This window comes from Mustela nivalis, assembly GCF_964662115.1.
Source record: "Mustela nivalis genome assembly, chromosome: 13".
Classification (NCBI taxonomy): Eukaryota; Metazoa; Chordata; class Mammalia; order Carnivora; family Mustelidae; genus Mustela; species Mustela nivalis.
Window position 1 is genome coordinate 3,019,211 of NC_139032.1, and position 26,861 is coordinate 3,046,071.

At 45.6% G+C, this 26,861-nt stretch overlaps 1 protein-coding gene and 1 long non-coding RNA gene across 5 annotated transcripts in view; one reads left to right on the plus strand and one right to left on the minus strand.

Moving 5' to 3' along the window:
• The window catches only part of LOC309845847 (F-box/WD repeat-containing protein 12-like), a 33,232-nt gene extending 22,918 nt beyond the window's left edge, over positions 1 to 10,314 (plus strand). For 2 of the 3 annotated variants that reach the window (XM_082694225.1, XM_082694227.1), the window contains 5 exons: positions 4,548 to 4,706; positions 5,191 to 5,401; positions 6,599 to 6,777; positions 6,859 to 6,986; positions 9,809 to 10,314. In XM_082694225.1, coding sequence (XP_082550351.1) covers positions 4,548 to 4,706; positions 5,191 to 5,401; positions 6,599 to 6,777; positions 6,859 to 6,986; positions 9,809 to 9,935 — 804 coding nt within the window. In that variant the 3' untranslated portion in view covers positions 9,936 to 10,314. Of the gene's footprint in view, positions 1 to 4,547; positions 4,707 to 5,190; positions 5,402 to 6,598; positions 6,778 to 6,858; positions 6,987 to 7,488 lie in introns of all 3 variants that reach the window. The other variant, XM_082694226.1, reaches the window with a different exon arrangement.
• Positions 10,315 to 11,301: 987 nt separating this feature from the next.
• Positions 11,302 to 26,861, minus strand: part of LOC309845857 — a 79,259-nt gene continuing 63,699 nt past the window's right edge. For both annotated transcript variants that reach the window (XR_014301550.1, XR_014301551.1), the window contains exon 4: positions 11,302 to 11,934. This is a non-coding gene — a long non-coding RNA (uncharacterized lncRNA). The remainder of the gene's footprint in view (positions 11,935 to 26,861) is intronic.

The window sequence follows — 26,861 nt, forward strand, 5'->3', positions numbered from 1 at the left end:
GCCCGGTTACCTCCCCCCCCCCCCACCTCCCCTCCAGCAACCCACAGTTTGTTTCCTAGAGTTCAGAGTCTCTTATGATTTGTCTCCCTCTCTGCTTTTATCTTACTTTATTTTTCTTTCCCTTCCCCTATGTTCATCTGTTTTATTTCTTAAATTCCACATACAGGTGAAATCATATGGTATTTGTCTTTCTCCGGCTGACTTCCTTTGCTCAGCGTAATACTCTCTAGTTCCATCCCTGCCATTGCAAATGGCAAGATTTCATTCTTTTCGATGGCCAGGTAACCATCCATTGTATATAAATACCACATCTTCTCTACTGCCTTGTCATTTCTTTTTGTGTATATGTGCTTTCTCCCACTTTTTTTGTGATTATATTAGCTAGTGCCATGTCTGTTTTATTTAATATTTCTATTGATTTCCAGTATTGTTTCATTGTGATCAGAGAATGTTGTATTACTTTATGATACAGAATTTACTGAGGTTTCTCTGTGACTGTATATTCAGTTTTTGTGAACATTTGTATGTGCTTGCCAGAAAGGTGTAGTCTCCATTATTGGGCTATAAAGAGCCAGATATAGTCATTATTAATATTATTGTTAGAGCACAGGCAGGGGGAGGAGCAGAGAGAGAGGGAGGGGGAAAGAATCTCAGGCTGACTCTGCACTGAGTGTGGAGCCTGACGTGGGGCTCGATCTCACAACCCCAAGATCATAACTTGAGCCAAAACCAAGATTCCAGCTCTCAACCGACTGAGCCAGCCACGTGCTCCAATTATATTGTTAGGTCTTATATTTATTTACTTTTTGTCTCCTTGGCCTTAGACTGAGAGCATTATTGTTTATTTTTGTATAATAATATGCTTAATTCATAAATATTTAAATATTCTTGTGTTTCACTTTGTTTCTTTCTTTGCTTCGTGAAGGTGATTGGGGTGTTTCTTTAAGTATCAGGTTTTATTTTTCATTATGAATTACAGCCTTTAGTGTTGTTAGCCTTGGGGAAAAAAAACTGCCAGTTATTTACTAGCAAAAATGGGTTTATGTGGGAATAGAGAATTTAATTCAGGACAAAATTAGCTGGGGCAAAACTATAGGAAAAGTCCCAACAGTCAAAGAAGAGAAAGGTTCTTTTAGAGAGGAAAGGGGGTGTAGGGAGGGGCTGTTGTAAACTAAAAGATCACTGGAGTGGACTGGGTGCTAGAAGTATAGTGGCCTCTCATTGGTTGGGCTTTTGCTGGGAGGGAAGAAGCCTTCCTCCCCCTGCTGGGATATTAAGTAGCAGCCTCCAGGAGGTCCCTGTCTTCCAGTTAGGTCTGGTTGACAACCAGTGCCGGGTGTGAGTGCTCCTCCTGCCAGCCCCTGAACTCCATTCTAGACAAGGTTTCCTTTTATTAATTTTCACAGGGACAGGAAGTGTCTAGTGCTGGGTTTCCTGCTTTGGGCCCGAGTCCTCCCTTCCCTGTTATCTTGCTTTCCAAGGATTTGGGTGTGCCACACCTTTACGGTTTTGTCATGGTTAACTTTTTGTTTTGAATGAACTTTCTTGAATATACAGTCATGTTTTCTTTTGTTCATCAGTGTGATCATTTTTTTTTTTACTGGTAAAGTGAGTTAAGCCATGTACATTGAACAAGGTATGTGCCTGATCTCAAGTTTTATGTCACGTTTATGGTGTGACATGGCACATTCCTGGGCTCCTTTCTCCCAAGTATGTTTTCCCTTTTTTATGTGTGTGTTTTTGGGTAAAGTTACTATCTTTTGTTATTTAGGAGGGTTTTTATTTTTGTTGGGGTGGTTTCCTTTTGTCTTAATACTTTCTGTCTCCATTTTCCCTTTTCAGGCCTATGGACCATTTTATTTCTTGGCTTTATTTGATATTCCTTTCCTCCCATGGTGCTCAGTGAACTTATTCTACTTTGAACCTTTTCTCTTCTCTCGCGTTTGAAGATCCACTGTTTCCTCCTTTCTGAGAATTTACACACTGTTCTTCCTTGTCTTTTTTTTTTTTTTTTTTTTAATTATTTGACCCACAGTGTAATGTACACCAGTTCTGGTGGCGTTTTCCTGGTGTCTTGTGGTCTGGGGGGCCCATCTTCTAGGAGATCCCGTAGGAAGTCCCTGGGATGCATCCTTGCAGCTCCAATGCTGTTTTCTGTGGCTCGGGGTCTTGAGAAATGGCTTGGTTGGGCCCTAAATTCCTAGCTCATGTTTGTCTTGAATTTTGTGAATATACTGTTTCCTGGTGTTTCTGTTGAAAAGTCTACTCCCACTTTGACTTACTTTCCTTGTTACACACTTGGACTTGTTAATCAAAGGCTTGAATGATTTTTGAAATACATAAAGTCTAGTCGTTTTGCTCTGAGGGGTCTCTGGTGACTATCCTGGATTGACTTTTTTCCCAGGAACATCTGTACCTTTTTGATAGATGGATTCAGGTTTTCTTTTGTTTTCAGGAAGTTTCATTGCATGTGAGTTGTAAGTATTAGTCTGTTAATTGTTTTTTCTCTGCAGGAGCTTCAGTTGTATATTTACTAGATCTTTTTTGTCCGTCCTCTTGGACACCTATTCTCGCATTTGTGTTATTAGCTCTTTACTCCATCTTTGTTCTCCTACTTGTTTTCCTTCTTTTTGGTGTCCTTATTGGCCCAGTAGAATATACTCTCTTAAGCATATTGCTTGTCTTTCTTAAGATAACTTTTTCTTCAATATCTTTCCTGAATTAATTTAGCTCTTATTTCACATCTTGGCTTTTTGTCCATTTCTGTTTGAGTGTTGAATTTCTGATTTGGGGTATTCCTTTATGTCTGCACGTGCTTATTTTATGATATTTGATTCATGTTGGGGTGTAGCTACCAGTCTTTGATTGTTGGTTGTTCTTTGGGGAATGGTTTATCAGCTAAAATGTTTTCTTTCTCTCTTTCTTTCTTTCACTTTTTCCTAAAGACTTTCTTTGAATGTTGCCTGCCATTTTCTGAGCATTGGAAATTGAATAGAATAAAAAGTCCAGAGAGTGTTCCCTGTGTAAGTGCCTGTGTAAAGATGTCCTTTTATTTAAAAATTTTTTTTTTCTTTTGGTGCCAGAACCTGGGAACAAACCATAAACATCTCCTTTTAAAATAGTAGGTGGAGGACGAGCTATTTGAGAAATGGAACATATGGACAGGAAGGAAACAGGTTAATCCCATATCACTCTGTTGTAGAAATATATTTAATTAAAAACTAATGCAAAAAACGTAGTATAAAATTCTCTCAGGAATATATAAACAGTTTTTGAATCAAGGAAAATTACATTGGTTTGATTTACCTAAAAATCCAAAACATCTGAAACAGAATATTTTAACGTTAAGATACATGAAAATTGGGACACCTGGGTGGCTCAGTTTGTTGGGCGGCTGCTTTCGGCTGGGGTCGTGTTCCTGGGGTCCTGGGATGGAGTCCCACATCGGGCTCCTGGCTCAGCAGAGAGCTTGCTTCTCCCTCCCACTCTGCTTGCTGCTCTCCCTACTTTGTAATCTCCTTCTCTGTTAAATGAATAAATGAAAAACCTTAAAAAAAAATCTTTAAACAAACAAAAATACACGAAAATTATAAGAAAACACTGAATTTTCTTCTTCTTCTTTTTTTTTTTTTTAAGATTCTACTCATCTATTTGACAGACAGAGATCACAAGCAGGCAGAGAGGCAGGTAGAGAGAGAGGGGGAAGCAGGCTCCCCGCTGAGCAGAGACCCCCCCCCCCAAACGTGGGGCTCGATCCTAGGAGCCTGAGATCATGACTTGAGCCGAAGGCAGAGGCTTTAACCCACTGAGCCACCCAGGGGCCCCAAATCTTTAACAAAAGCACTGATACCAGATGATATGAAGCATAGAATCTAGTTGACAAAGAAGATAAGAGTAGTCAGTTCACAGAAAACAACACAAATGGCCAGTAATATGCAATGACTGACCTGTAATCAAGAAAGTGACAGGATGAGAATTTTCATTTGTGAAGACTGGCATTACAAGTTGTCAGATATGGGTATTTTTGTACGTGGTTGGCATATACGGGTATTTTATATACGTGGCAAGTGAGATTGGCGCTTTTTTGAAAAGCTTGTTTTTCCCTGTTAGTTTCTCAGCGTGACCCTCTTTGACCTGACTGGGCCAGCTCCGGGGTCTCTGGGAGAAAGTACTGGAACTGTGGTCCGGAGCGTCGGTGTGGGAGCACTTAATGCACAGCAGTGAGACTTGCGAACAACTTGAACTTCCCTAAGAGCGAGAGGAAGTAAAAAGTGGTGGGAAATGGCTCCTTGGAAATATTTCCAAGGAGCGTTCGAAGCTGTAGACAAAAGGCCGTTTGTGGCTACTTCAGCGTAGCTGGTCGAAGGAGCCCCTGAGGTCGGGCCCCGGCTGCTGGGAGGAGCGAGGAGAGGGTTTGCTCCGAAGACTTCTGCACTACCGGAGCGTGTCTGTTTCTGGCGCGCAAGTGCCATCACCGCAGCATTGTCAGGCGCTGGCCCCCTGCCCTTGGGGGAGGCTGGGTGCTGACCACGGCCTTTGCTGTGCAGGTGGCCTCTGCGGAGGGCATGCTGTACGCGCTGACTGTGCCCCGCCTGCGGCCGCTCTCCGGGACTGCGGTGTTTCCAGGCAGCCCCACCAGCCTCCTCTGCTCTCCTGACTGCCAGTGGGTGTTCGCTTCGACGCAGGACTCAGACCTGGGCCCAAAGGTCAGTGGGGAGCTGCGCCCTCCCCTCCGGGGTCCTGGCTTTGTGCATATAAGGTGGTGGGTTCTGTGCCCACGTTTGTGGACCAGTAATGGACCAAGGCTGCCAGCAGCACCTGCACACAGGATGGTCCGGCGACAGAGGAGTCCTCAGGAGCAGACTTCGAGTGGGGAGGACAGGAATCCAGAGCAAGACATTGGAGACAAAAGCACACCAGTGACGTACACTGCTCAGAACCCCAAGAGCCCTTCAAAAAACACCACAGAGCCATTGATTCAGTTGTCCTGTCAGAGTACTGACACAGCTGTCCTGACCCGGTCCTGGTGTGCAGGCTGTTTGCGGCGGGGCCTGACTGAGCAGTCTGGAGAGCAAGGCACACAAGGGACATGGGTGACCCTGTAAAGACAAAGTGATGTCACCGGTTGTGGGTCTGCAGCCCTCCTGGGTGCTTCTCCGTGGCACGGACCATGTGGTGGTGTTTCCTCAGGTGTTCTACACTCGCTCCCTGCTCGCTCCGGTGGAAGAGGAGCCTCCTGTCTCTACCACTCTGCCCATCTGGCAGATTTCCAGAGCCTGCTGGGCCCCTGACGAGACGGCCAGGCTGATGGTGATGCACAGAAACCACGACAGCGGGAAGCTGGCCATCACCACCTATGAACTGGAGGCCAAACAGTCCCAGGAGGGAGTGGACGTTGTGGGTAAGGGTCCCTGAGCCAGGACCATGCCCTTTGCAAGGTGGTTTCCTTTGGGGCACTTTTCTTCCCTCTCAGTGAACAAGGCCCAACAAATGTCTTGTTTGTGCATGTACTGGCCGAGTGGTTGAGTGCGTGCCGGGCCCTCTGGGTGGCCCTGGGATCCAGACACCACCCACTGGCCACTTACAGTCTTGCCTTTCCTCACTGTCTTGTCACAACTGTGGCAAACACAGTCTTTTGGTGCTGAGCGTGCACAACTGAGTGTGCCACAACTGTAGCTTCCCCAGGGAGCTCGCAGCCAGCAGGAAAACAAGATCTGTCATCTCTTTTTCTGCCTTCCCTGTCTCCCAAACTCCACTTCAGGGCCACTGGCCTGCCTTGTGGCCCCTAGCATTTTTTCTTTAGTATTACATTAATTTGTTTTCATGTCATCTTTTGACCGTAAACTTTACTCTGAGCTTTTTTTTTTTTTTTTAAAGATTTTATTTATTTGTCAGAGAGAGAGGGGGGAGAGAGCGAGCACAGGCAGACAGAGTGGAAGGCAGAGGCAGAGGGAGAAGCAGGCTCCCCACCGAGCAAGGAGCCCGATGTGGGACCCGATCCCAGGACGCTGGGATCATGACCTGAGCCGAAGGCAGCGGCTTAACCCACTGAGCCACCCAGGCGTCCCTACTCTGAGCTTCTTAGTAGCTGAGGAAAAAAGGGAAACAGGATGTGTACTCTGATTCCTTGTTTGATATGAGCATGAATTCTTCAAAAGAGGTAATCCCCCCCCTCCCTGCTGGTAAACCATAGGAAATGATCCAGTTCATTAAAAAAAAAATGCTATTCAGTATAAAAGAGTATCATCAGTCATAGCTTTTGGCAGATGTTATAAATGTCATAGTTCTCATGGGGCTCTTCTCACATCACCCTGGTGTAGCTGGGGAAGGGCGGGGGGGCATCCCCTGGGAGGTACTTGTGTCAGATATTGTCACTTCCACATGCATTTTGCCTCAAATCTTTACAGTCCCCTTAAGTAGGGCACCGTCCTCCATACTGGAGAGTGGATGACTGGGCGGCTTCAGGGAGTAACTGCATGTGTCACCACAAAGGTGTTGCTCTTGTCAGCATCCCACGGCATCTTAGGTGAGGCACGTGTACTCCACACCCCGAGTTGCTACTGAGAGATGACAGTCCGTGTGTATTCATTTCAAAAAGTACAACAGATTGCAAGTTTCCTCCTGCCAGACACCATGACGCCTCCTCACCTCATGAAGGCCCACGGCTCTCAGGTGATCCTGCTGGTGTCGGGCTTGGAGCTGGTGCTCTTCACCGTCCAGGGCCTGCAGCTGGCAGCCTTCCAGGACCACCAGAAGCCCATCACGGCCCTGTGGGTGGTGAGTGTGGGTCTGCCCGCCTGCACTGTGGCCCCAACTCCAGGGCCCACGGCTCTGCCTCACTTGGCTTCTCATTTCAAGGACGAGAGTCGAGTCCTCACTGCTTCCTTCGACCTCTCCCTGCGCGTCTACGTGTGGAGCAAGAAGAATCAGCTTCCTGTCCTGAAGAGCTGCTATCACCTGCTCGGGGGCTCCCACAGATGGGCCAGGTAACGGCTCCCAGTTCCCTTCCCTTCACCCGTGAAGCGGCCTCACCTGGCCCAGCAGCAGCAGCTGGAAAGGGTGTGACTGGGACTTGGGTCTCAGCCTGGCCCATTTTCGTTATCTGGGGGCCTGAGATAAGTCGCTGCTCAGATGCCATTTCCTCCTCTGCTTAAAAACAGATGCCAGGCATCATCTTCGTTATCTCCTCTAGTGCAGAAAACCGGCACCCGCGGTCCCGCCCCCCACTCTCCCAGATCAGACAGAGGCGCTGAGATACGGCTGTTTTGCCCACAGTCCGGCAGGGTTGCACAGCGACACCCAGCCCGGCCCGGCCTGGACCTGCAGCCCTGATCACCCCTCCTGCCCTAAGCCACACGATTCCAGAACCACTTCCCAAACGCAGGTGGTGTGGAGTCAGTGGGGGTGAGATGGGAAAGTCCCAGCCAGCGCAGTTTTGCTTTGAGTTCGGTCATTAGTGTTTTGGAATCATTTGTTTCTTCTTGCCAGATGGAGTTCTACAAACAGGCGGACAGATCTGCCCTGGGCTGCTCACAGTGAGGTGGCCGGCCGCCTCATTCACTTGGTATGAGGTCTGGGGTGATCTCAGCTTGTCGTGGCAGACCTTTTACTGTCGCAAATGGAAAATGAAAAAACACCAAGCCCCAAACCAAATACTGAAAAAACTAGATTTCTGTCACAAACCTACCTCATTTCTGAGTTTTCAATGAGTTGTTATTTGAAGATAATTATTAAAACTACTAATTAGTATAGAAAAACTTCATTCCTTTTAGTAAACCAGCTCAACTTTCTGATAAGAAGTAGAGATCGAACTTAAATCTTCCGATAATCGGTGAGCTGTAACGCTCTACTGACTTGCTAAGCAAAGGATAGAGGACAGCCTGCCGCAGAATTCTGAGGCTTCTGTCACTTGCTGCTTGACCCAGGATTCCTCCTTCGGTTCCTTTGACGTTCACACCTACGTTGCTGTATTTTTGCTAGTTAATGACCCTTCATGCGCTTGCCCTTCAGGCGTGGGGGCATCATGGCCTCACCATGTTGAGTCTGCCTGTGACCAGAGGCTGGCATTTGTGACAAGCCCTTTCGGTGGGTGAGGTCCCACTTAGATGCCACAGCCGCTTGGACCATTGTGATGGCTCCTCCTCCGGCGGCGGGAAGCCTCTCCCCGCTGAGGGACACAGCGCTGACTCTTGTACTCATGGTCACTGGAGAGCGACCAGGTGGGGAGGTTGCCCTTGAGGGGCTCGTGCTCCCATTCTGGCCTCCAGATATACCTGGCCCCACTCTTTTCTACGTGTGTCCTTAAAGAATTCTCTACATCGTTACTGAGTGGTTAGAGCATCCTTTCACTGAAATAACACCGTTCTCAACTTAGCAGGCAAGTGGCACGTTTAGAAACTTCCTTTTTACATGTCTTTTTTTTTTTTTTTTTTAAGATTTTATTTATTTATTTGACAGAGACCACAAGTAGGCAGAGAGGCAGGCAGAGAGAGGAGAGGAAGCAGGCTCCTTGCTGAGCAGAGAGCCCGATGTAAGGCTCGATCCCAGGACCCTGGGATCATGACCCGAGCCGAAGGCAGAGGCTTTAACCCACTGAGCCACCCAGCGCCCCTCCTTTTTACATGTCTTTTAACTGCACCGTGTGCACTACACAATAGGACCACTGTGCTGAGCACATAGCACTGGGAGAATCTTCCACACGTGCGTTTTTACACACTGAATTACATGGACATAGAATGGAAAATGTCCTTCACTGAACTGACTCCATCCTCAATGTGATAAATAAGTAGCACACCTAGAAATACCTTTTCAGAAGTGTGTTACTTAGGACCCTAGAATGGATCATGATTTTTAATTACGCCCCTTTCCTGATTCAGAACAGATTCCTACAGAAATGCTTAGTTGTGTGGCAGTTTCTTTTGGGAGCCTCATTTGGCAACAACGAGCCCAGCAATCCTGCTTCGTGCTGTTCCCCATAAGCTTTTCCCAGCCCCTTTCTGAATGCTGCAGGATATAAACAGTACTTTCTGAGAGCTTTTCAGTTTCCTAAAATGTTATCTGTGAATACATAATACATAAATAATTCTCTAAAGAAAACAGGGAAAATGGGTGTGTTAGATGTACATTTACTAACAACCCAGCCACATACCCCCACGTATCTACTCAGGAGATATGTTATATCCAAACAAGGACTTGTACATGAATGTTCTTAGCAGCTTTATTTTAGTTGTTTTTAGTGTGGAATTTATTCGAAGCTAAAAGGTGGTTCACAAAAACCAAAAGTGGCAGTATTTTAGAAGCAGTCTGTAGCCAAAACCAGCTTTTACAGGAAACTCAAGTCCTTTGTGTGGTTTGGCTGGCATGGTTGTCTCCACACGGCTCGCTCGCTGTCAGCCTCAGAACAGCACAGTCTGCCTTCTTAGGCAAAGACAGCATCGTGGGAAGTGATGGCTCCTGTGTCGAGGTCTCTCACTGAAACTGGTTGGGAACTGATGGCCCGATTCTCGGTTCTGGGGAAGTGACTACCCTCTCAAGATTGAATGAGGTATATGTTGTCTACTGGAAGTTTCTAGACTTCCTGAAATCGTAATTCGGGCAGCTACCATCAGGAGGGCACAAAGCTGATACTCCCACTCCAGAATGTGAGCGTATTTGCTAATGGTCAAGAATGAGCGCAGATCTCAACACAGATGGGGGGTGCTAGGTTGGAGAAGGTCCAGAGGTTGTGTTCCGTTTTTGTGTAAAGACTTGCCTCCCTAAATACATGTCTTCCGCAAGTTAACACACAGCCCGTCCCTTCCTTTCGCAGTGGATTCACCCACGTGGAAAGCGACAGTGTGAGCATCGTGGGTGTGGAAGCCAGAAACATCGGGACGAGCATTCTGAGGTCATACTGTTTCAACATCCAGCGTGGCTCAGATGATTGTGTCAACTGAAGATAATCTCACTCTGGTGAAAAGCTTGTCTGCATACAAACTGATTATTTTATCAACACTGGAAAAGGAAGGAGCAATTCTCATAGGCCTCTTATGGGCCAGGCACTGTGCTATGTGACTTTTTTTTTTTTAATTCTCACAACAGGCCTATGAAGAATATATGACGTTTCTATTTCTCCAGCTGGGAGCCTGACCAGTAACAGAGTCACCCATATTGGCCTGTTGTCTGGCTGCACTGCCACCTGCCCAGGCTTATTCAGACCAGTAAGTGGGAGAGAGGAATGGATGCAAGGAGGCCCACGTTCAAGGTGCTGGGCTTGTATCCTCATTGTTGTGTTGTTCAGATATGTAATAAAGTAAGGAGATGCTTTTTTCCCTATTCTGTCACGTGCTTTAGACACACATTAATAAATAGCTGTGTGGCGCCACACTGCAGAACCGCAGGGACACCATTTTGTATTCTGTGCGCGTGGCACCCCCAGAGGTGGTCCGCAGGGAAGCCCCGGCTGCCGTGGGGGGCATATCCATTGAGTTCCCAACGGCAGGCAGCAGGAGAGAAGGCTGGCTAACACCAAGGAAGGAGTTTACTGGCAGGAAATAGAGCTGCGCACTAGGTCAGAGGGAAGGCTGGAGAAGCAGACGCGGACCCCCAGGAAGCAGGCAGCAGGCATTAAGCAAGGCCTCGCCTGCCGTCGTCTGGTCGGGTGCCCCGGTGCCGCTGCCGCTGCGTGCGACGTACTGACGCTGTCTGAACACGTCCTGGCTGCTCCGATGCTCCGAACACCAGGATGCGCGTGTTTCTGGCTTCACCACATGCCGGCGCCGCCGGGCCGGGATGGGAGAGAGGGACCTCTTCAGCTTCGATGGAGTGGCTGCCAGTTGACTTGCACTGTGAAAAAGTCTTCAAAAATAGGAAAACTTCTTGAGAGCCAATGAGGGTTAAAACCTCTCAACTACAACCTGCTGCTCCAGCTGTGCAGAACCACAACCCCGTAGCTCCTGAGCCCCATACGGACAGGCCCACATATAGTCATTTCCCCAAAAGGAAAAAAAATCTGTGGCCTCCCCCCACCTTTAAAATCTAAGATAAGGCTTATTTTTGGATCATTTTAGGTTTACAGAAAAGCTGGAAAGGCAGTGCCGTAAGGTATATGGATATGCCTTTTGCCCGGCCTCCCCCTGGTGTGAGTATCTTATATAACAGAGATTTGGAAACCCGGGGTCCTTGTCCTCTCGAAGTCAGAACTCTGTTAATCCTAGTACAGTCCTGTCTGGTCGTCAGCGGTCCTCGTGCGTCCTGCATAAAGCCATGGAGGAAAGGGAGAGGAGACAAGAAATTCGCTAAAATAAACACGTGACACAGCAAGAAAGGAAACAGCTGTTTCATTCCAAAGACGAAGAAAGTCCAGGTAAGTTCAAGAGCAGGAGTTTTTGGTGAAGGCACATGGTAAGAGGCTGCAGTGTTGGCAAAAGAGGGAGCTCAGCTAAGGGACTGGCGAGTGTAAGGACCGCCTGAGCGGCGTGGACATGTGGCGACTAGGAAAGCAGTGGGGCCGGTTCTCATGGAAGGCCGCTGGCCAGAGCCAGGCACGTGCGGGCTGCAGCCTTAGGATGGTGGTGGGTCCGGCTCTAGTGGCCCTGCCCAGGGACACCTCTGTGGGCTTTGGGATTGACGTAGGAAGCTTCTGGAGGGAGTCCTAATGGGGGCGTAGGAAGCTTTTGCAGACGGTGCGTGTGAAGTCTGGCCCCCAGGCTCTTCACAGGAAAGCAAGGTCTTTGAGGTGTGATACCACAGCCTGGGGGAAACACCGAAGTGTGTCGTGCTCTCGTGTCCTGTAAATCCAAGTTCTGAGGCTTCCTTCCCTTCATATGGCAAGGACCGCTGCTGCCGGGGGAGCACGAGGGCCTCAGTGGCACCTCTGATTCCTGCCAGGAGGCTGACAGCCTTCCTCTGAGCCTCTGTTACTCCAGGTGCAGCCAAGATACTAAGCAGAAGTTTCTGTACTAAGCAGAAACAGAAAACATGAAGAACTTTCCCTAGTACCTGGCCACAAGCTAAGTCTTAACAAATTCCAAAATATTAGTTGCTAACTACAAAAATTCCTTTTTGAATAGTCATACCAAACACACACACACCATTAAAACTCACTTTTAAATAACTGATGAGTTAAAAAAAATCTAAGCAGGAATTATGAAATATCTTAGAAAATAATTTTCTTAACTGGATAAAGGGAGTGTGAAAGACTGTAAACATGCCTGATGATAGGTAATCAGAAAAATTTTTACTGATGTTAGAAACAGTATAAACAGTATAAACCACTATAATTAAGTATTGCCCTTGATGTGCTAATAAATGAAATACTTTTTTAAATTCTAAAAAAAAAAAATTAGAAATGGGTATGTGTGCTGTAATTTCTAAATAGTACTATCTCCTTTAGAAACCTAAGAAAATCATTAGAATTAGCAAATCATGATTGGTGAATAGGTTATTTGTATACTGAAATCAGTGTAACAAAAATTAGAAAATATAGGAAAATTATCCCATTCACAATAACACCAAAAACTGTAATATCTTGGGATTTAAAAAAAAAAAACTTTACTAAAGAAAAAACACAGCTTTTCTAAAGGAATAAAGAATAGAGATAACCTGTGTTTGTGAACAGAAGAATTACTACTTTAAGAGACCATATGTTGGAAGCAATACCAATATAACTGCTACTGTTTTTAAAATAGAGTGTAAAGAGATGATCAGATGTATATGGAGCTGTAAGAGGACAAGAGTAGCCAAGACAGTCTTGAAGGAAAAAAAAAGGGCAAAGGAAGGGGTAGGCCTGTTCTGTGAATTATGAAGACAGAATTAAACTGTCACTGAGACAGGTGGCATCCGTGAGTGAAGAGACAATGGAGGACTGAGGCGCAGGTATGTTTGGAGGTTGGGTATACAGTGTAAGTCCCATAAGTCAGAAATGATGCTCAGTAAGTGACCTTGGAAGGACTGGCGATGCAGATGGAGTAAAATCAGATTTCTTCTTGGACCATGCACAAACTGTTTGTGTGTGTAAAGGATCTAAACAGCATTTAAAAAAAAATTTTTTTTTTTTTTGAGATTTTATCTATTTATTAGAGAGAGAGAGAGGGCTGTAGCAGGGAGGAGAAGGAGAAGCAGGCTCCCCGCTAAGCAGGGAGCCCGACGTGGGACTCAGTCCCAGGACTCTCGGATCGTGACCTGAGCTGAAGGCAGTCACTCAATGAACTGAGCCACCCAGGAACCCCTAAACAGCATATTTTTAAATTATAGGGGAGGAGTTATAATTTACAAATAAAAAGTTATATTTTGTAATTGTAGGAAAATTAGAAAAGGCTTTTTAGAGCAGGATTAAATAATACAAAAGCAAATCCCATAGTGAAATAGTCTTATATCAAAATTTAAATTTTCTGTACAAGTGCCAACATAACCAAAATTAACCCATGCCATTGATAGCAAACCCCAAATAGAACTAAGAGGAAACATAATTTTACAGAAGAAACCAAACCCTAAAGTATAGGAGAAAATGCTCAAAATCATAAGTAATTACAGCTGAATAAAACAATAATGACCTATCACTTTGCATTATTAGGCGGCCAAAAAAATGTAAACAGTAGGAAGCCGGATGCTGCTCCGTGTTTGCGGACGCATGGACACAGGATGGAGGACACGGGACCCGGTAATGGAGGCTGCCTCGGTCCTGTTCGCATGTGAACATCTTTGGCCAATCCAAGGTAGGTGGTCCGGTGGTGCAGTTTCCGGGTAGCACTGCCTTGGCTCCCTACCAGGCCCCCACCCATCCCCTGCTCTGGTCAGCACTAAGCTGCCTTCTCTTACTTCCTGCACCCTTTGCTCTGAGGGTGTAGCTCTTTGAGGCCCTTGCTCGCTGTGGGCTCACTCCCGTACGCCTGCAGTATGCACCATCCAGCACCCAGGTGGCTGGCAGAGAGCTCAAATGCCCTGCATCGGGTGCCTCAGCTCCAGGGGCGGGGCAGCCTGGTGCAGATGGGGTGCCAGCTGCAGGAGAGGGACCGGTTGAGGGAACTGGAGGTAAGTTTTGTGTCCCAGCTCGGTCCACCCTTTGCATCACCCCCTCCCGTCGTGTCCAGCCCTCAGACTACATGGTGGGACCTACCATCCCTGAGCCCCCTCCTGCTGAGAACAAAGGCATCCTTACTCTGCAGGTGTGACCAGAGTCCCAAAGCTGACGACCTATTCTGGATGCCTGTGGCAAGAGCCCCTCTGTTGGATTCCCTTCAAGTAGCACTTTGGGCTATCTGGGTTGTTTAGTGGGATGACCCAGACCTTCATCCCCAAGGCGATGGTCGTGGTGGTTTCCCTTGCTCATTGAAAGCCATTGCCGCTAAATCACTGCTAAGAGATACCCAGTTCCTTCATGTAGGTTGTAGACACACCCTACCATACTCGATCATCTACTAGCAACCTTCGTCCCTGGTGTTTGTCAGTTACTATCCCAATCATCAGAACCAATCCTTTCTTTGCCTGTTGGGCCAAGAACATTAGAGAGTCAGGTGGTAATCATAGATTCCCCTTAAAGGTATTCTTGCTGTGACCCTGAAAGAACTGTCTCCACTCCCGTCTCCCGGAGCTGGGACTTACCTACAATCCCTGAGAGTGCCAGGTTGCATGAATGAGGAACAACAAAATATGCAGGGTTGCTGGCTGTTGTAATTGGGGCCACTCCGACACCTGTTGGTCCTCAGACTCCTATACTGTAGCAGTAGGGGCACTGTTCATCACTGGTAATCGGTTCAGAATGTGTGCCACATCCTGGATTGGATGATGGTATCCAGGCCACATTAAGTGTTGACCCCCTGGCCAGCACCTTAGTAGCCATTGGTAGGCCATGTCACGCCAGTTAATCCTGGATGATGGGATGGGACAAGACCAGTGCATTCCATAGTTATGAGCTCATGGTCACACCTCCTCTGGTGGAAAAGGAGTCCTTCGTTCAGAGGCAGTGCTGTGGGATATCACAGGTAAGGCATTCTGTGAGTCTTTGGGGATGGCGCTGGCAGAACCATAGGCAGGGGCCATAAGGACAAAATACTGCCCCGTGATTAATGGTGCCGAGTTGATAGCATCAGTCTGCTGTCCACTGGACAAGCCTTCAGCTATGGTGGTAACATGAGTCTTGGTACAGGAAGTCCTTGCCATTGAGCCTATGCTTAGCTGTCAATCCGGACACTGTTCCCAGGCCTCTGCACAAGGGCCGGATGTGTGAGAAGAGTCTGCCTGGCAGCCAGAGGATGGTCATCCTGTTGCTGTATCACTGAGAGCCTTCCCTGTAGTACATGGTCTCTGGTGGGCTTTCAGGTAAGACACAAAAATCTCATGCTGTTTGCCCTCCTCCACCTTTCTTGGACCTCCAGTTGGACCCTTCTGGGTCAGCCATCTGCCACTGTCAAAAGTCCATGTGTCTCTGTACCTCCAGTCATTTTCTTCCTTATGAATGAATGACTGAGCCACTCTCAGCGTGGTTCGTTTGAAGGACTTCCTTTCACAGTGTCTTTCAGGGACATCCCAAGTGGCACTGGAATGAGGCAGCAGAGGCCCCACAGGCCATTTCCGCCAACACCCACACAACAAGCCAACCCTGTTGTGATTCACTCTGAGTCCTTTCCTCATGCTGGTTATTGGTAGGAGCCCCCCAAGAAGCATGGGAACTGTCAGGAGAGGCAGCACAGGTAGGAATCTGGGTCACCTGTTCTGTGATTCACTTGGGCCCTATGGTCCAGTCCCAAAAGGGCCATTACCATTGCACAAGAGATCCCTTCTGTGCACACTGAATTCTATGATGGGCGGATCATATCACATCTAGCTTAGGATGGGAAACTGATCCATTCTCACTTTATGCCCTGCTGTTGGTGACTCGTTCTCATGCCTAGAAGGCACATATTTAACTCCAGAATCTTACCTCTCTGTTCTGTCTTCCCTGTTGGAGCTTTCCAGATTCCAGACAACATCCTTACCAATCCTAGATCTTGCTAGCACCTTCTGACCTGCTGAGTTCTAGGATCAAGAAGGAGGGTATCTTGTGCCACAGCTAGGGTCTGCTCTGGCTTTGTTTCTGGGCCCCTGAGAATCTGGCAGCTTCTGGGGTTACGCAGTATATGGGTCAGAGGAATATTCCCAGCTTTGGTACTTGTTGCATCCTAATTCAAACTCCAGAGACCCACAAAGTGTTATTTTCATTGTTTTTGTTCAAGTGGAGAGATACTTGAAGTACAGCAGCTTGTCCTTCACCTGAGAAGAAACATCTCGACACACCTTTTACCTTCCCAGTGCATGCCCACCCTGGCAGATGGCCACAGGTTCCTTTGAGGAACAACTGAAGGAATATTCACTGTATACATGTGTGATGGAGTTTCAGGAATGTCACTGAAGGGGCACTGACCTTCTTTTCACTGAGTGTGCTCTGGAGTATATAGATTTAGAGCTGCAAACTGGGTGGGGGGGTCCCAATTTTCTACCAAGGTGGAAGGCAACTACATTTTTTTTTTCCTCTTTATATAAATAAGTTAGTTTCCTAGGGAAACTAACTATCCCTTCAGGTCATACCATCTTGATTGCCACTCTGACTCTGCCCATCCTTAGTCCACTGGGATGGCTTCAGATATTTTTACTCAAGTAAAATTTGTGAATCAAAGGTGAGTGCCCCAGGTAAATCTCGTCGGGTCTTAAATTCTACCTTCCCTCTTTGAACACCAGGATCCACTTTTACACACACTCCCCAGGCCCTATTATTAGGCAGGTCCTATAATTCCTTTGTTTTTAAGGTACATTTTGCCCAAAGCAGGGTTTGTATTTCTCTCTCCAGGCTCTGCTGGTACCTGATTCTCGATACCAACCTAGAGGCAATGAAAGTGAGGTCCTGAGGAGGACAGACATCATCGTTCAAGGCATCCACCTCAGGTGAGGCCAATATGGAAGGGGATGTTTCTGCCATCAGAAAGGGTTCAGGGAAATGGGTGTGTATGTCCTGATTCTAAGATTGTCCGCCAAGTATCTCAATCCCAAATATTAGAGTGTTATTCATCCTGCAACTGGGCCTGATTTTCACTAAGACCTGCTGAAGCTGTACATGCAGACTTTTTTTCTTTCCATCCTGTGCTGACAGAAGATAAGGTTCTTTGACTTTCAGACTTTCTCTGAAGTTGGAGGATGACTATCATTTACTTTTTTTTGGTAAGCTGAAATGGTACTGAATTTCGTCCAAGTGCTAGAAGGGCAATTAATTCAGGTGGGTCACTGACAAAGAGAAATAAAACAGGAGTACCTGAGAATCTAAGAAGGTGCACCAAGTTTCTTCCCCGTATGGGCACCACATTTACAACTACAGAAGATACTTCCTTTGTAGGAACACAGAGAACGCTTAAAAAGAAAAAAGGAATATACTGGGAAGTAAATCAAGTCTCAGTGAATGTTAAATAATTAATATTCAAAGTATGTTCTCTGACTACCATAAAATTATTTTAGAAATAAATGACAACCCTCAGTTTGTTTTCCAGAGTCCATAGTCTCTCACGGTTCCTCTTCCCCTGTGATTCCCCCCCTTCATTTTCCCCTTCCTTCTCCTAATGTCCTCCATGCTGTTCCTTATGTTCCACAAAGAAGTGAAACCATATAATTGACTTTCTCTTCTTGACTTATTTCACTTAGTATCTTCTCCTCCAGTTCCATCCATGTTGATGCAAAAGTTGGGTATTCATCCTTTCTGATGGCTGAGTAATATTCCATTGTGTATATGGACCACATCTTCTTTATCCATTCATCAGTTGAAGGACATCTCAGCTCGTTCCACAGTCTGGCTATTGTGGACATTGCTACTTTGAACATTGGGGTGCATGTACTCCTTCTTTTCACTATGTCTGTATCTTTGGAGTAAATACCCAGTATTGCCATTGCTGCATCGTAGGGTAGCTCTATTTTTTTTGACACCTTTACACTAATTTCCAAAATGGCTGTACCACTTCGTATTCCCACCAACAGGGTAGGAGGGTTCCCCTTTCTCTACAGCCTCTCCAAAATTTGTTTTTTTCTTGCCGTGTTAATTTTTGCCATTCTGACCAGTGTAAGGTGGTATCTCAGTGTGGTTTTGATTTGTATTTCCCTGATGGCTAATGATGTTCAATATTTTTTCATGTGTCTTTTGGCCATTTGTATGTCTTCTTTGGAGAAGTGTCTGTTCATGTCTTCTGCCCATTTTTTGACTTGTTCTATGGCTGTTGAATTTGAGAAGTTCTTTATAGATTTGGATACCAGCCCTTTGTCCGTAGTGTCATTTGCAGATACCTTCTCCCATTCCGTGGGTTGCCTCTTTGTTCTGTTGATGGTTTCCTTTGCTGTCCAGAAGCTTTTTATCTTGACGAAGTCCCAAAGGTTCGTTTCAGCTTTTGTTGTTTCCCTAGTTTTTGGAGAAGTGTCTTGAAAAAAGTTGCTGGGGCCAGTATCGAAGGGTTACTGCCTATATTCTCCTATAGGATTTTGATGGATTCCTGTCTCATTGAGGTCTTTCATCCATTTAGAGTTTATCTTTGTGTATGGTGTAAGAGTTTCATTCTTCTATATATAGTTGTCTATATATAGACATTTGAAGAGACATTTTTCCTGCTTTATCAAAGATTATTTGACCATAGAGTTGAGGGTCCACATCTGGGCTCTCTGCTCTGTTCCATTGATCTATGTGTCTGTTTTTGTGCCAGTACCATACAGTTTTGATTACTACAGTTTTGTAGTATATCTTGAAACTTGGGTTTGTGATATCTCTAGCTTTGTTCTTCTTAATCAAGATTGTTTTGGCTATTCTGGGTCTTTTGTGCTTCCATACAAATTTTAGGATTCTCTTCTAGTTCTGAAGAAATATACTATTGGTAGTTTTGGCCCATTGTGCTTTCATTTTCATTTGTCTTCATATATTTTAAAATTTATTCTTTGATTGCTTCATTGAACCATGTTGTTTAGTGTCATATTGTTTAGCCTCCACATGTTTTTGCCTTTTTTCCGTTTTTTTTTTTTTTTTTTTCTCGTGTGATTGATTTTTTGTTTCATACATGGTGGTCAGAAAAGGTGCATGGTATGATTTCACTCTTCTTAAATTTATTGAGGCTTGTTTTGTGGCCTAAAATGTGATCTGTTCTGGAGAATGTTCCATGTGCACTTGAAATAAATGTGTATTCTACTGTTTTGGGATGGAATGATCTGTATATATCTGTAATATCTATCTGGTCTAGTGTGTCATTGAAAGATGTTTCCTTATTAATTTTCTGTCTGGATGATCTATCCATTGAGGGAAGTGGACTGTTAAAGTCCCTTATCATTATTGTATTACCATCAGTTTCTCTCTTTATGTCCATTAATATCTGCTTTATATATTCAGATGTTCCTGTGTTGGGTGTGTAGATACTTATTATATTCTCTTGTTGCATGGACCTCTTTATTGTTATATGATGCTGTTCTTTGTCTCTTGGTAAGTTTTCCTTTTAAAGTCTGTTTTATCTGATGTAAGCACTGCTAACCCAGCTTTTTTCCCACTTCCATTTGCATGGTAAATTCCATCCCTTCACTTTCAGTCTCTATGCTTCTTTAGGTCTGAGGTGAGTTGCTTTTGGGGTGCATGTAGATGGGTTCTTTTTTTTTTTTTTTTTTTTTAATCCATTAAACCACCATATGTGCTTTGATTGGAGGACTCAGGCGTTTACTTTTATTTTTATTATGGTCAGTTAGCCAGCATATATCACATCATTAGTTTTTGGTGTAGTGTTCAGCAGTTCATTAATTGAATATAACAACTGTTTACATATTTTATTTTTTTAAAGTTTTATTTAAGTTATAGTTAATATACAGTGTGATCTAGTTTCAGGTGTGCACTATATTGATTCAGCACTTCTATACAACACCCAGTGCTCATCACAATAAGTACAGTTTTTTCCCTATATTTTTAAAATTATGTTCAGTTAGCCAACATATAGAATAAGCACACTTCTTAGCTCCCATCACTTATTTAATCCATCCCCACACCAACCTCCCCTACAGTAATCCTCAATTTGATCTCTATAGTTAAAAGTCTGTTTCTTGGTTTGCTTTCCCTTTTGTCTTGTTCCCCTCTTTGTCCATATGTTTTATGTATTAAATTCCACATATAGATGAAATCATTGGTATTTGCCTTTCTCTGATTTTATTTCACTCCGCATAATACTCTCTAGTTCCTATCATGTCACTGCAACTGGCAAGATATCCTTCTTTTTTATGACTAATATTCCAGTGTGTGTATGTGTACACAACACACACATTCTTTATCCACTTATCGGTGAACACAGGCTGTTTTCATAATTTGTGTGTGTGTGTGTGTGTGTGTGTCTATACATACACAACACATCTTTATCCATTCATCAGTTGATGGACATTTGGACTCTTTCCAGAATTTGGCTATTGTTAATAATGCTGCTGTAAACACTGGGGTGCATGTATCTCTTTGAATTAGTATTTTTGCATTCTTTGGGTAAATACCTAGTAGTGTGATTGCTGGATCATAGGATAGTTCTGTTTTTAACTTTTTGCTCCATACTGTATTCCAGTGTGGCTACACCAGCATACATTCCCACCAATAGTGCAAGAGTGCTCCCCTTTCACGGCATCCTCGCCAACACCTGCTGTTTCTTGTGTTGTCGATTTTACTCATTCTAACTGGTGTGATGTGATCTCTCACATTAATAAAAGACAAGAACCAAATGATCCTCTCAACTAATGGAGAAAAAGCACTTGACAAAATACAACATCCTTTCTTGATTAAAAACTCTCCACCTGTAGGGATAGAAGGAATATACCTCAATATCATAAAAGCCATATACAAAAATCCCACAGTGAATATCATCCTCAACAGGAAAAAACTGAGAGCTCTTCCCCTAAGGTTAGGAATATGGCAGGTATGTCCACTCTCACAACTGTCGTTCAACATAGTACTAGAAGTCCTAGCCTCAGCAATCAAACAAACAAACAACAACAAAAAAAGACAAACATCTGCAAACAGGAAGTCAAACTTTCACTCTTTGCAGATGACATGATACTTTATATGGAAAACCCATAGGACTCCACTCCGAAGTTGGTAGAACTGATACAGAAATTAAGCAAAGTTTCAGGATACAAAGTCGATGGACAGAAATCAGTTGCATTTCTGTACACTAACAATGAGGCAGAACAAAGGGAAATCAAGGAATTGATGCCATTTAAAATTGCATCATTGTAGTTTTGATCTATATTTATGGGATGATGAGTGATGCTGAACACCTTTTCATGTATTTGTTGGTCATCCGTAGGTCTTCTATGGAAAAATGCCTATTTATATCTTCTGCTCATTCCTTGGCTGAATTATTTGTTCTTTGGGTGTTGGGAGTATTTTTTCTTTGGGTATTGAGTTCTTTATATATTTTGGATACTACTGTTATCAAATATATCACTGGCAAATAGCTTCTCCCATTTTCGTAGGTTGCCTTTTAGTTCTGTTGTTCCCCTGAGTAGAAGCTTTTTATCTCCCTTGTAGAAGCTTTTGTCTCCCTTGCTTCAGGAGACATTTCTAGAAAAATGTTGCTACCATCAATGTCAGAGACATTATTGGCTGTGCTCCCTTCTGGGATTTTTATGGCTTCAGGACTTACATTTAAGTCTTTCATCCATTTTGAATTTATTTGTGTGTGTAATGTGAGAAAGTGGCCCAGTTTTCATTCTTTTGCATGTTGCTGTCCAGTTTTCCCAATATCATTTGTGGAAGAGACTGTCTTTTTTTCCATTGGATATTCTTTCCTGCTTTGTTCAAGGTTAATTGACCATATACTTGTGGGTTCATTTCTGGGTTTTCTGTTCTGTTCCACTGATCTATGTGTCTGTTTTTGTGCCATTGCCATACTGTTTTACTACAGCTTTGTAATATAACTTGTGACACATCCAGCTTTGCTTTTCTTTTTCAAGGTTGGTTTGGCCATTTGGGGTCTTTTGTGGTTCCATACAATTTTATAGTTGTTCTAGCTCTGAAAAATCCTGGTGGTATTTTGATAGTGATTGCCTTAAATATTTAGATTGCTTTGGGTAGTATAGACATTTTAAGAATATTTGTTCTCCCATTCCATGAGTATTGAATGCCTTTGCATTTCTTTGTGTCATCTTCAATTCCTTTCATCAGTGTTTTATAGTTTTCAGAGTATTGGACTTTAACCTCTTTAGTTCGGTTTTATTCATAGGTATCTTATGATTTTTTGGTGAGGTGGTAAATGGGACTGATTCCTTAATTTTTTATGCTGTTTCATTATTGGTGTACAGAGATGCAACAGATTTCTGTGCGTTGATTTTGTATCCTGTGACCTTACTGAATTTATTATCTGTTCTAACAGTTTTTTAGTGGAGTCATTCAAATTTCTATATAGAGTATCATTTCGTCTACAAATAGTTAAGTTTTACTTCTTTTCCATTTAGATGCCTTTTATTCTTGTTGTTGTCTGAAGGATGCAGTTTGGACTTCCAGTACTTCTTTTTTCTTTTTTTTTAAAGATTTATTTGACAGAGCGAGATCACAAGTAGGCAAAGAGGCAGGCAGAGAAAGGGGGGAAGCAGGCTCCCCGCTGAGCAGAGAGCCCGATGCAGGTCTCAATCCCAGGACCCTGAGACCATGACCTGAGCCGAAGGCAGAGGCTTCACCCACTGAGCCACCAGGCGCCCCTTCCGGTGCTGTATTAACAACAGTGCTGAGAGTGTTCATCCTTTTCTTGTTTTTGGCCATAGAGGAAAGGCTCTCAGTTGTTCCCCATTGAGGATGATAGTAACTGTGGCTTCTTCATAGGTGGCCTTCATTATGTTGAGGTATGTTCCCTCTAAACCTGCTTTGTTGAGTGTTTTTTGTTTTTTTTTTAATCAGGAGTGGATGTACTTTGTCAGATGCTTTTTCTGTATCTATTGAGAGGCTCATGTGGTTCTTGATCCGTTCTTTTATTGTGTATCACACTGATTGATTTGCAAATATTAAACTTCCCTTACAATCCAGGAATAAATCCTGTTTGATAATGATGAATGATTTTTTAAAGTGTATTGTTGGATTCACTTTCTTAGTATTTTATTGAGAATTTTCGCATCCATGTTCAAGAGGGATATTGGCCTGTAGATTTCTTTTTTAGTGGAGTCTTTCTCTGGTTTCGGTATCAGGGTAAAGCTGGCTCCATGGAATGAATTTGGAAGTCTTCCTCCTTTTTTTTTTTTTTTTTGAGTTTGAGAAGAATAGGTATTAACTGATCTTTAGGTCTGGTAGAATTCACATATGAAGCCATGTGGCCCTTGACTTTTGTATTTTGGGAGTTTTTTGATTAGTGATTCCATTTCTTTGCTGGTTATCAGTGTGTTCAAGTTTTCTATTTCTTCCTCTTTCTAGGAATTTATGTGCTGAATGCTCACTCTGCTGTTGTGATTTTGCTGCTTTATCCTTCGGGCAGAGGCTGTCTTTGCCTGCTGTGGGCAGTGTTTGTTCCCATGCCTGAATGTGTCAAGTTTTAACTAGGTGTGCTCTGGTGTGCTTGTGGAAATGAGACCTGACACCACCTCCATCAGAACTGACCCCTGCAGAACTCTGGTTGGAAAATGTGTGGGCAGGGGTTTGTGCTGGTGTTTGTGGGAAGGGCCTACCACACCGGGACAGAGGTAAGCGTGACTGAAAAGGGCAGTCCCCCTGGAGAACAGGGCGGGCGGGGCTTGGTGTAAGCAAGTTGGGCAGCCACTTTAAGTGCTGCACTCCTTCCAAGGGCGGCTCTGTGTTTATGCCGAGGGGCGTGTGTGTGTGTGTGTGTGTGTGTGTGTGTGAGAGAGAGAGAGAGAAATGGTGCTAGCCAGCTCCTTTGTTCCCAAAGCGGTAGCTCCATGAATGCTCCTTCTCAGAAGACACCTCTAAAAAGAGCAAATAGTCTCATCCCTATGTGCCCCAAGTGTTCTTCAAATAGCTGTTTCTGTGCTGTCTTTCCCCAGAATGTTTGCCCATGTTCTCTCCTAGAGCAGTGCAGTGCCCTCTGGGCTCTATCCTAGCCACCTGCTGACCTTTAAAACACTAGGCTTTAGTGGGGCCGCCTGGGTGGCTCAGTGGGTTGGGGCCTCTGCCTTTGGCTCAGGTCATGTTCTCAGGGTCCTGGGATCGAGCCCCCCATCAGGCTCTCTGCTCGGCGGGGAGCCTGCTTCCCCCCCTCTCTCTGCCTCTCTGTGATCTGTCAAATAAATAATATCTTAAAAAAACCCAAAAAACAAAAAACACTAGGTTTTAGAGACATGGTGTTGGCAGAGGCCTGCACCAGTCTCCTGGGTAGGGTTGCCTGCTGTGCTGGGACGGAGGCAAGCTTGACTTAGAAGGGCAGTCACACCAGGGCACAAGGGATGAAACCTGGTGTAATCAAGGTAGGCAGCTGCTGTTGGTGCTGTGCCGCTTTCTGCAGGTGGCTCCGTGTTTATGCTAAGGTGTGGCAGAGGGAAATGGTGTTAGCCAACTCCGTTGTTGTCACAGAGGTGACTCCGTGAGTGCGGCCTCTCAGGAAGGCACTCCCAGGAAAAGCAAATAATCTGTCCCTCGTGTGCCCACAGTGTTTTTCAGATCTCTGTGTCCATGCTGTCTCTCTCCAGGCTGTTTGCCTGCCTTCTCTCCAGGAGCAGTGCAGTGCTCCCCAGCCCCCCATCCTGGGCTCTACCCCAGCCAAACCTGCTGACCTTTAAAACTCCAGGCTCTGGGTCCCACTGGTTGCAAGAACAGACAAAGCTCAGCCTTCTCATATTCCAAGCCACTGGCTTTGGGGATGTTCTTATTCATTCTACCACGTGCTCCTCCTCCCAGTCACAGCTGCCTCCCTCCCACCCTGCCTGTGAACCCTTTCTCCCCTGAACAGTGTTTCCAAACTTCCCACCTTCGTTGATGTGGACTTTTCTCTAACTTTAGTTGGCATTTTGTTCTTTCAGTCTTCCAGTCATTTTCTGGGGTATTTAGTCTGATAGGCTGGTTATCTAGTGGGGCTTGTGGGCTAGGAGAGACTAAGGTCCCCCTAATCTGCTGCCATCTCAGGACTCCGGTAGCATTTCTTACAAGGCTGGTTCAGTGGTGATAAACTCCATTATGTTTTGTTTGGGAACCTGTTTATCTCCCCTGCAAATCTGAATGGTAATCCAGTGTCTGGTTGTCCCCTAGGTAGAAGGTGTGTGACTTCTGCTAGCTGAAGCTGTGGCTGGCATTGGCTGGGGGCCTCCATAGTTGAAACCCTGGTCTGCTATCAGCTTTAGCTGAAACGGATGCCATTCAGTGAGGTCCCTGGGCCCTCCATGCAGCAGGTGCCCTCGTGAGATAGCTAGGTCCAGAGGGGCTGCCTGCTCAGGGGTCTTGAAGCTCTGCACACAGAGGGCACTTTGGCAGGATAGCTGAAGCTGAAATGGGTGTTAGGTGAGGTGTCCCAGGGCTCTTCACCCTACCAAGGCCTGGTAGGGTAAAAAATAGTATCGGTCAGATCTCAGGGCTTTAGAGTTCCATGCAGCAGGTGCCCTGGCAAATGAGCTAAAGCTTAAGTGGGTGGAGACGGAGGGGTCCGAAGGTTCTAAGCAGTGAGGGCACCCTGGAAAGACCAGTGAAATGGAAGCAAGTGCACATCAGACAGTCTTAGGGTTCTCCATGCTGTGGGTGCCCTGGTAGAGCTGGAGCTGAGGTGGTGTGCAAGGCAGGAGGTCCATGCAGAGGGTACCTTGTAAGACAGGTAAAGCTGAATTAGTGTAAGCTGGGGGATCCTGTGGCTCTGTCCTGTGCGGCAGGCACTCTGACAGGCAGCAAAAGCTGAAGCGAATGCAGGGTGTCCCAGCAGGCCATGTTCTCAGGGCACCCAAGCAGGATAGCTGGAGCTGAAAAGGGTGCACACTTGGGTGTCCCAAGGCACTATGCACGGGGTGCCGTGGTGGGGTGGCCAGAGCTGAGATAGGGTGAGGGCCAGGAGGTCTTTGAGCTCTCTCTGCAGAGGCTACACTTGTAGGGTCGCTGCAATGGAAGTGGATCCAAACAGGGGAGACCTGGGGCTCATGCACAGAGGACACTTTGGCAGGATAAAGCTGAAGTGGCTGAAGGGATGTTTCAGGACTGTCTGCACAGAGCGTGCGAGAGGGCCAGCTGGAGCGGGGGGGGGGGGGGACAGAGGCCAGGAGGTCCGGGGGTGTGCTGCACGGGGGGGTACTGTAGCAGGACAGCTGAAGTGGGTGTGGGCTTTCTGTACGAAATACCCCTGGCAGGCAGGACAGCCTGCCTGAAATGCTGAAATGCTTGCAAGCCAGATTATCTTGGCGCTCTCACCATGAGGGTGACCTGGTAAGACAGCTGAAGCCCAACTGGGTGCAAGCCCGAGGCTTCCTAGTGGGCACCATTTTGTGGCCACTGGTGAGGCAGTTGTGGTTGGTGTGGGCCTGGAGTGTTGTACTGCTGGAGGCAGCAGGCTGCTGAGGGCACCCATACTGTGCTCTGGTCTGTTGTTCTAGGGTGGAAGGGAGTGCTGACCATGCCTCTCGGCCCCCCCGCCCTGGGGAGTGTTGCAGCGGCTCCGGAGCGCTGTGGCTGCCATCTATGCTCGCTGCTCTTTCTCCCTTGTGCCATAGCATAGCTCGGTCTGATCTGGACTTGTGGACGTGGGGCTCACAGAGGTGGCAAGCCGGCTGTGGCATCCAGACCTGCTGTGGGTTGGCTTTTAAGGTTGAGGGCGGTGTGTAAACCACGTCTCTCTCCCATACCTCCAACCCAGAGAGAACTTCTACAGCCCCTCTGCCATTTGGCAAAGTTCAAGTGTCGTCCCTTTTCTATGCCAGTTGCTCTTTTAAACCGCAGCTTTCTCTTTTTGTGTCCG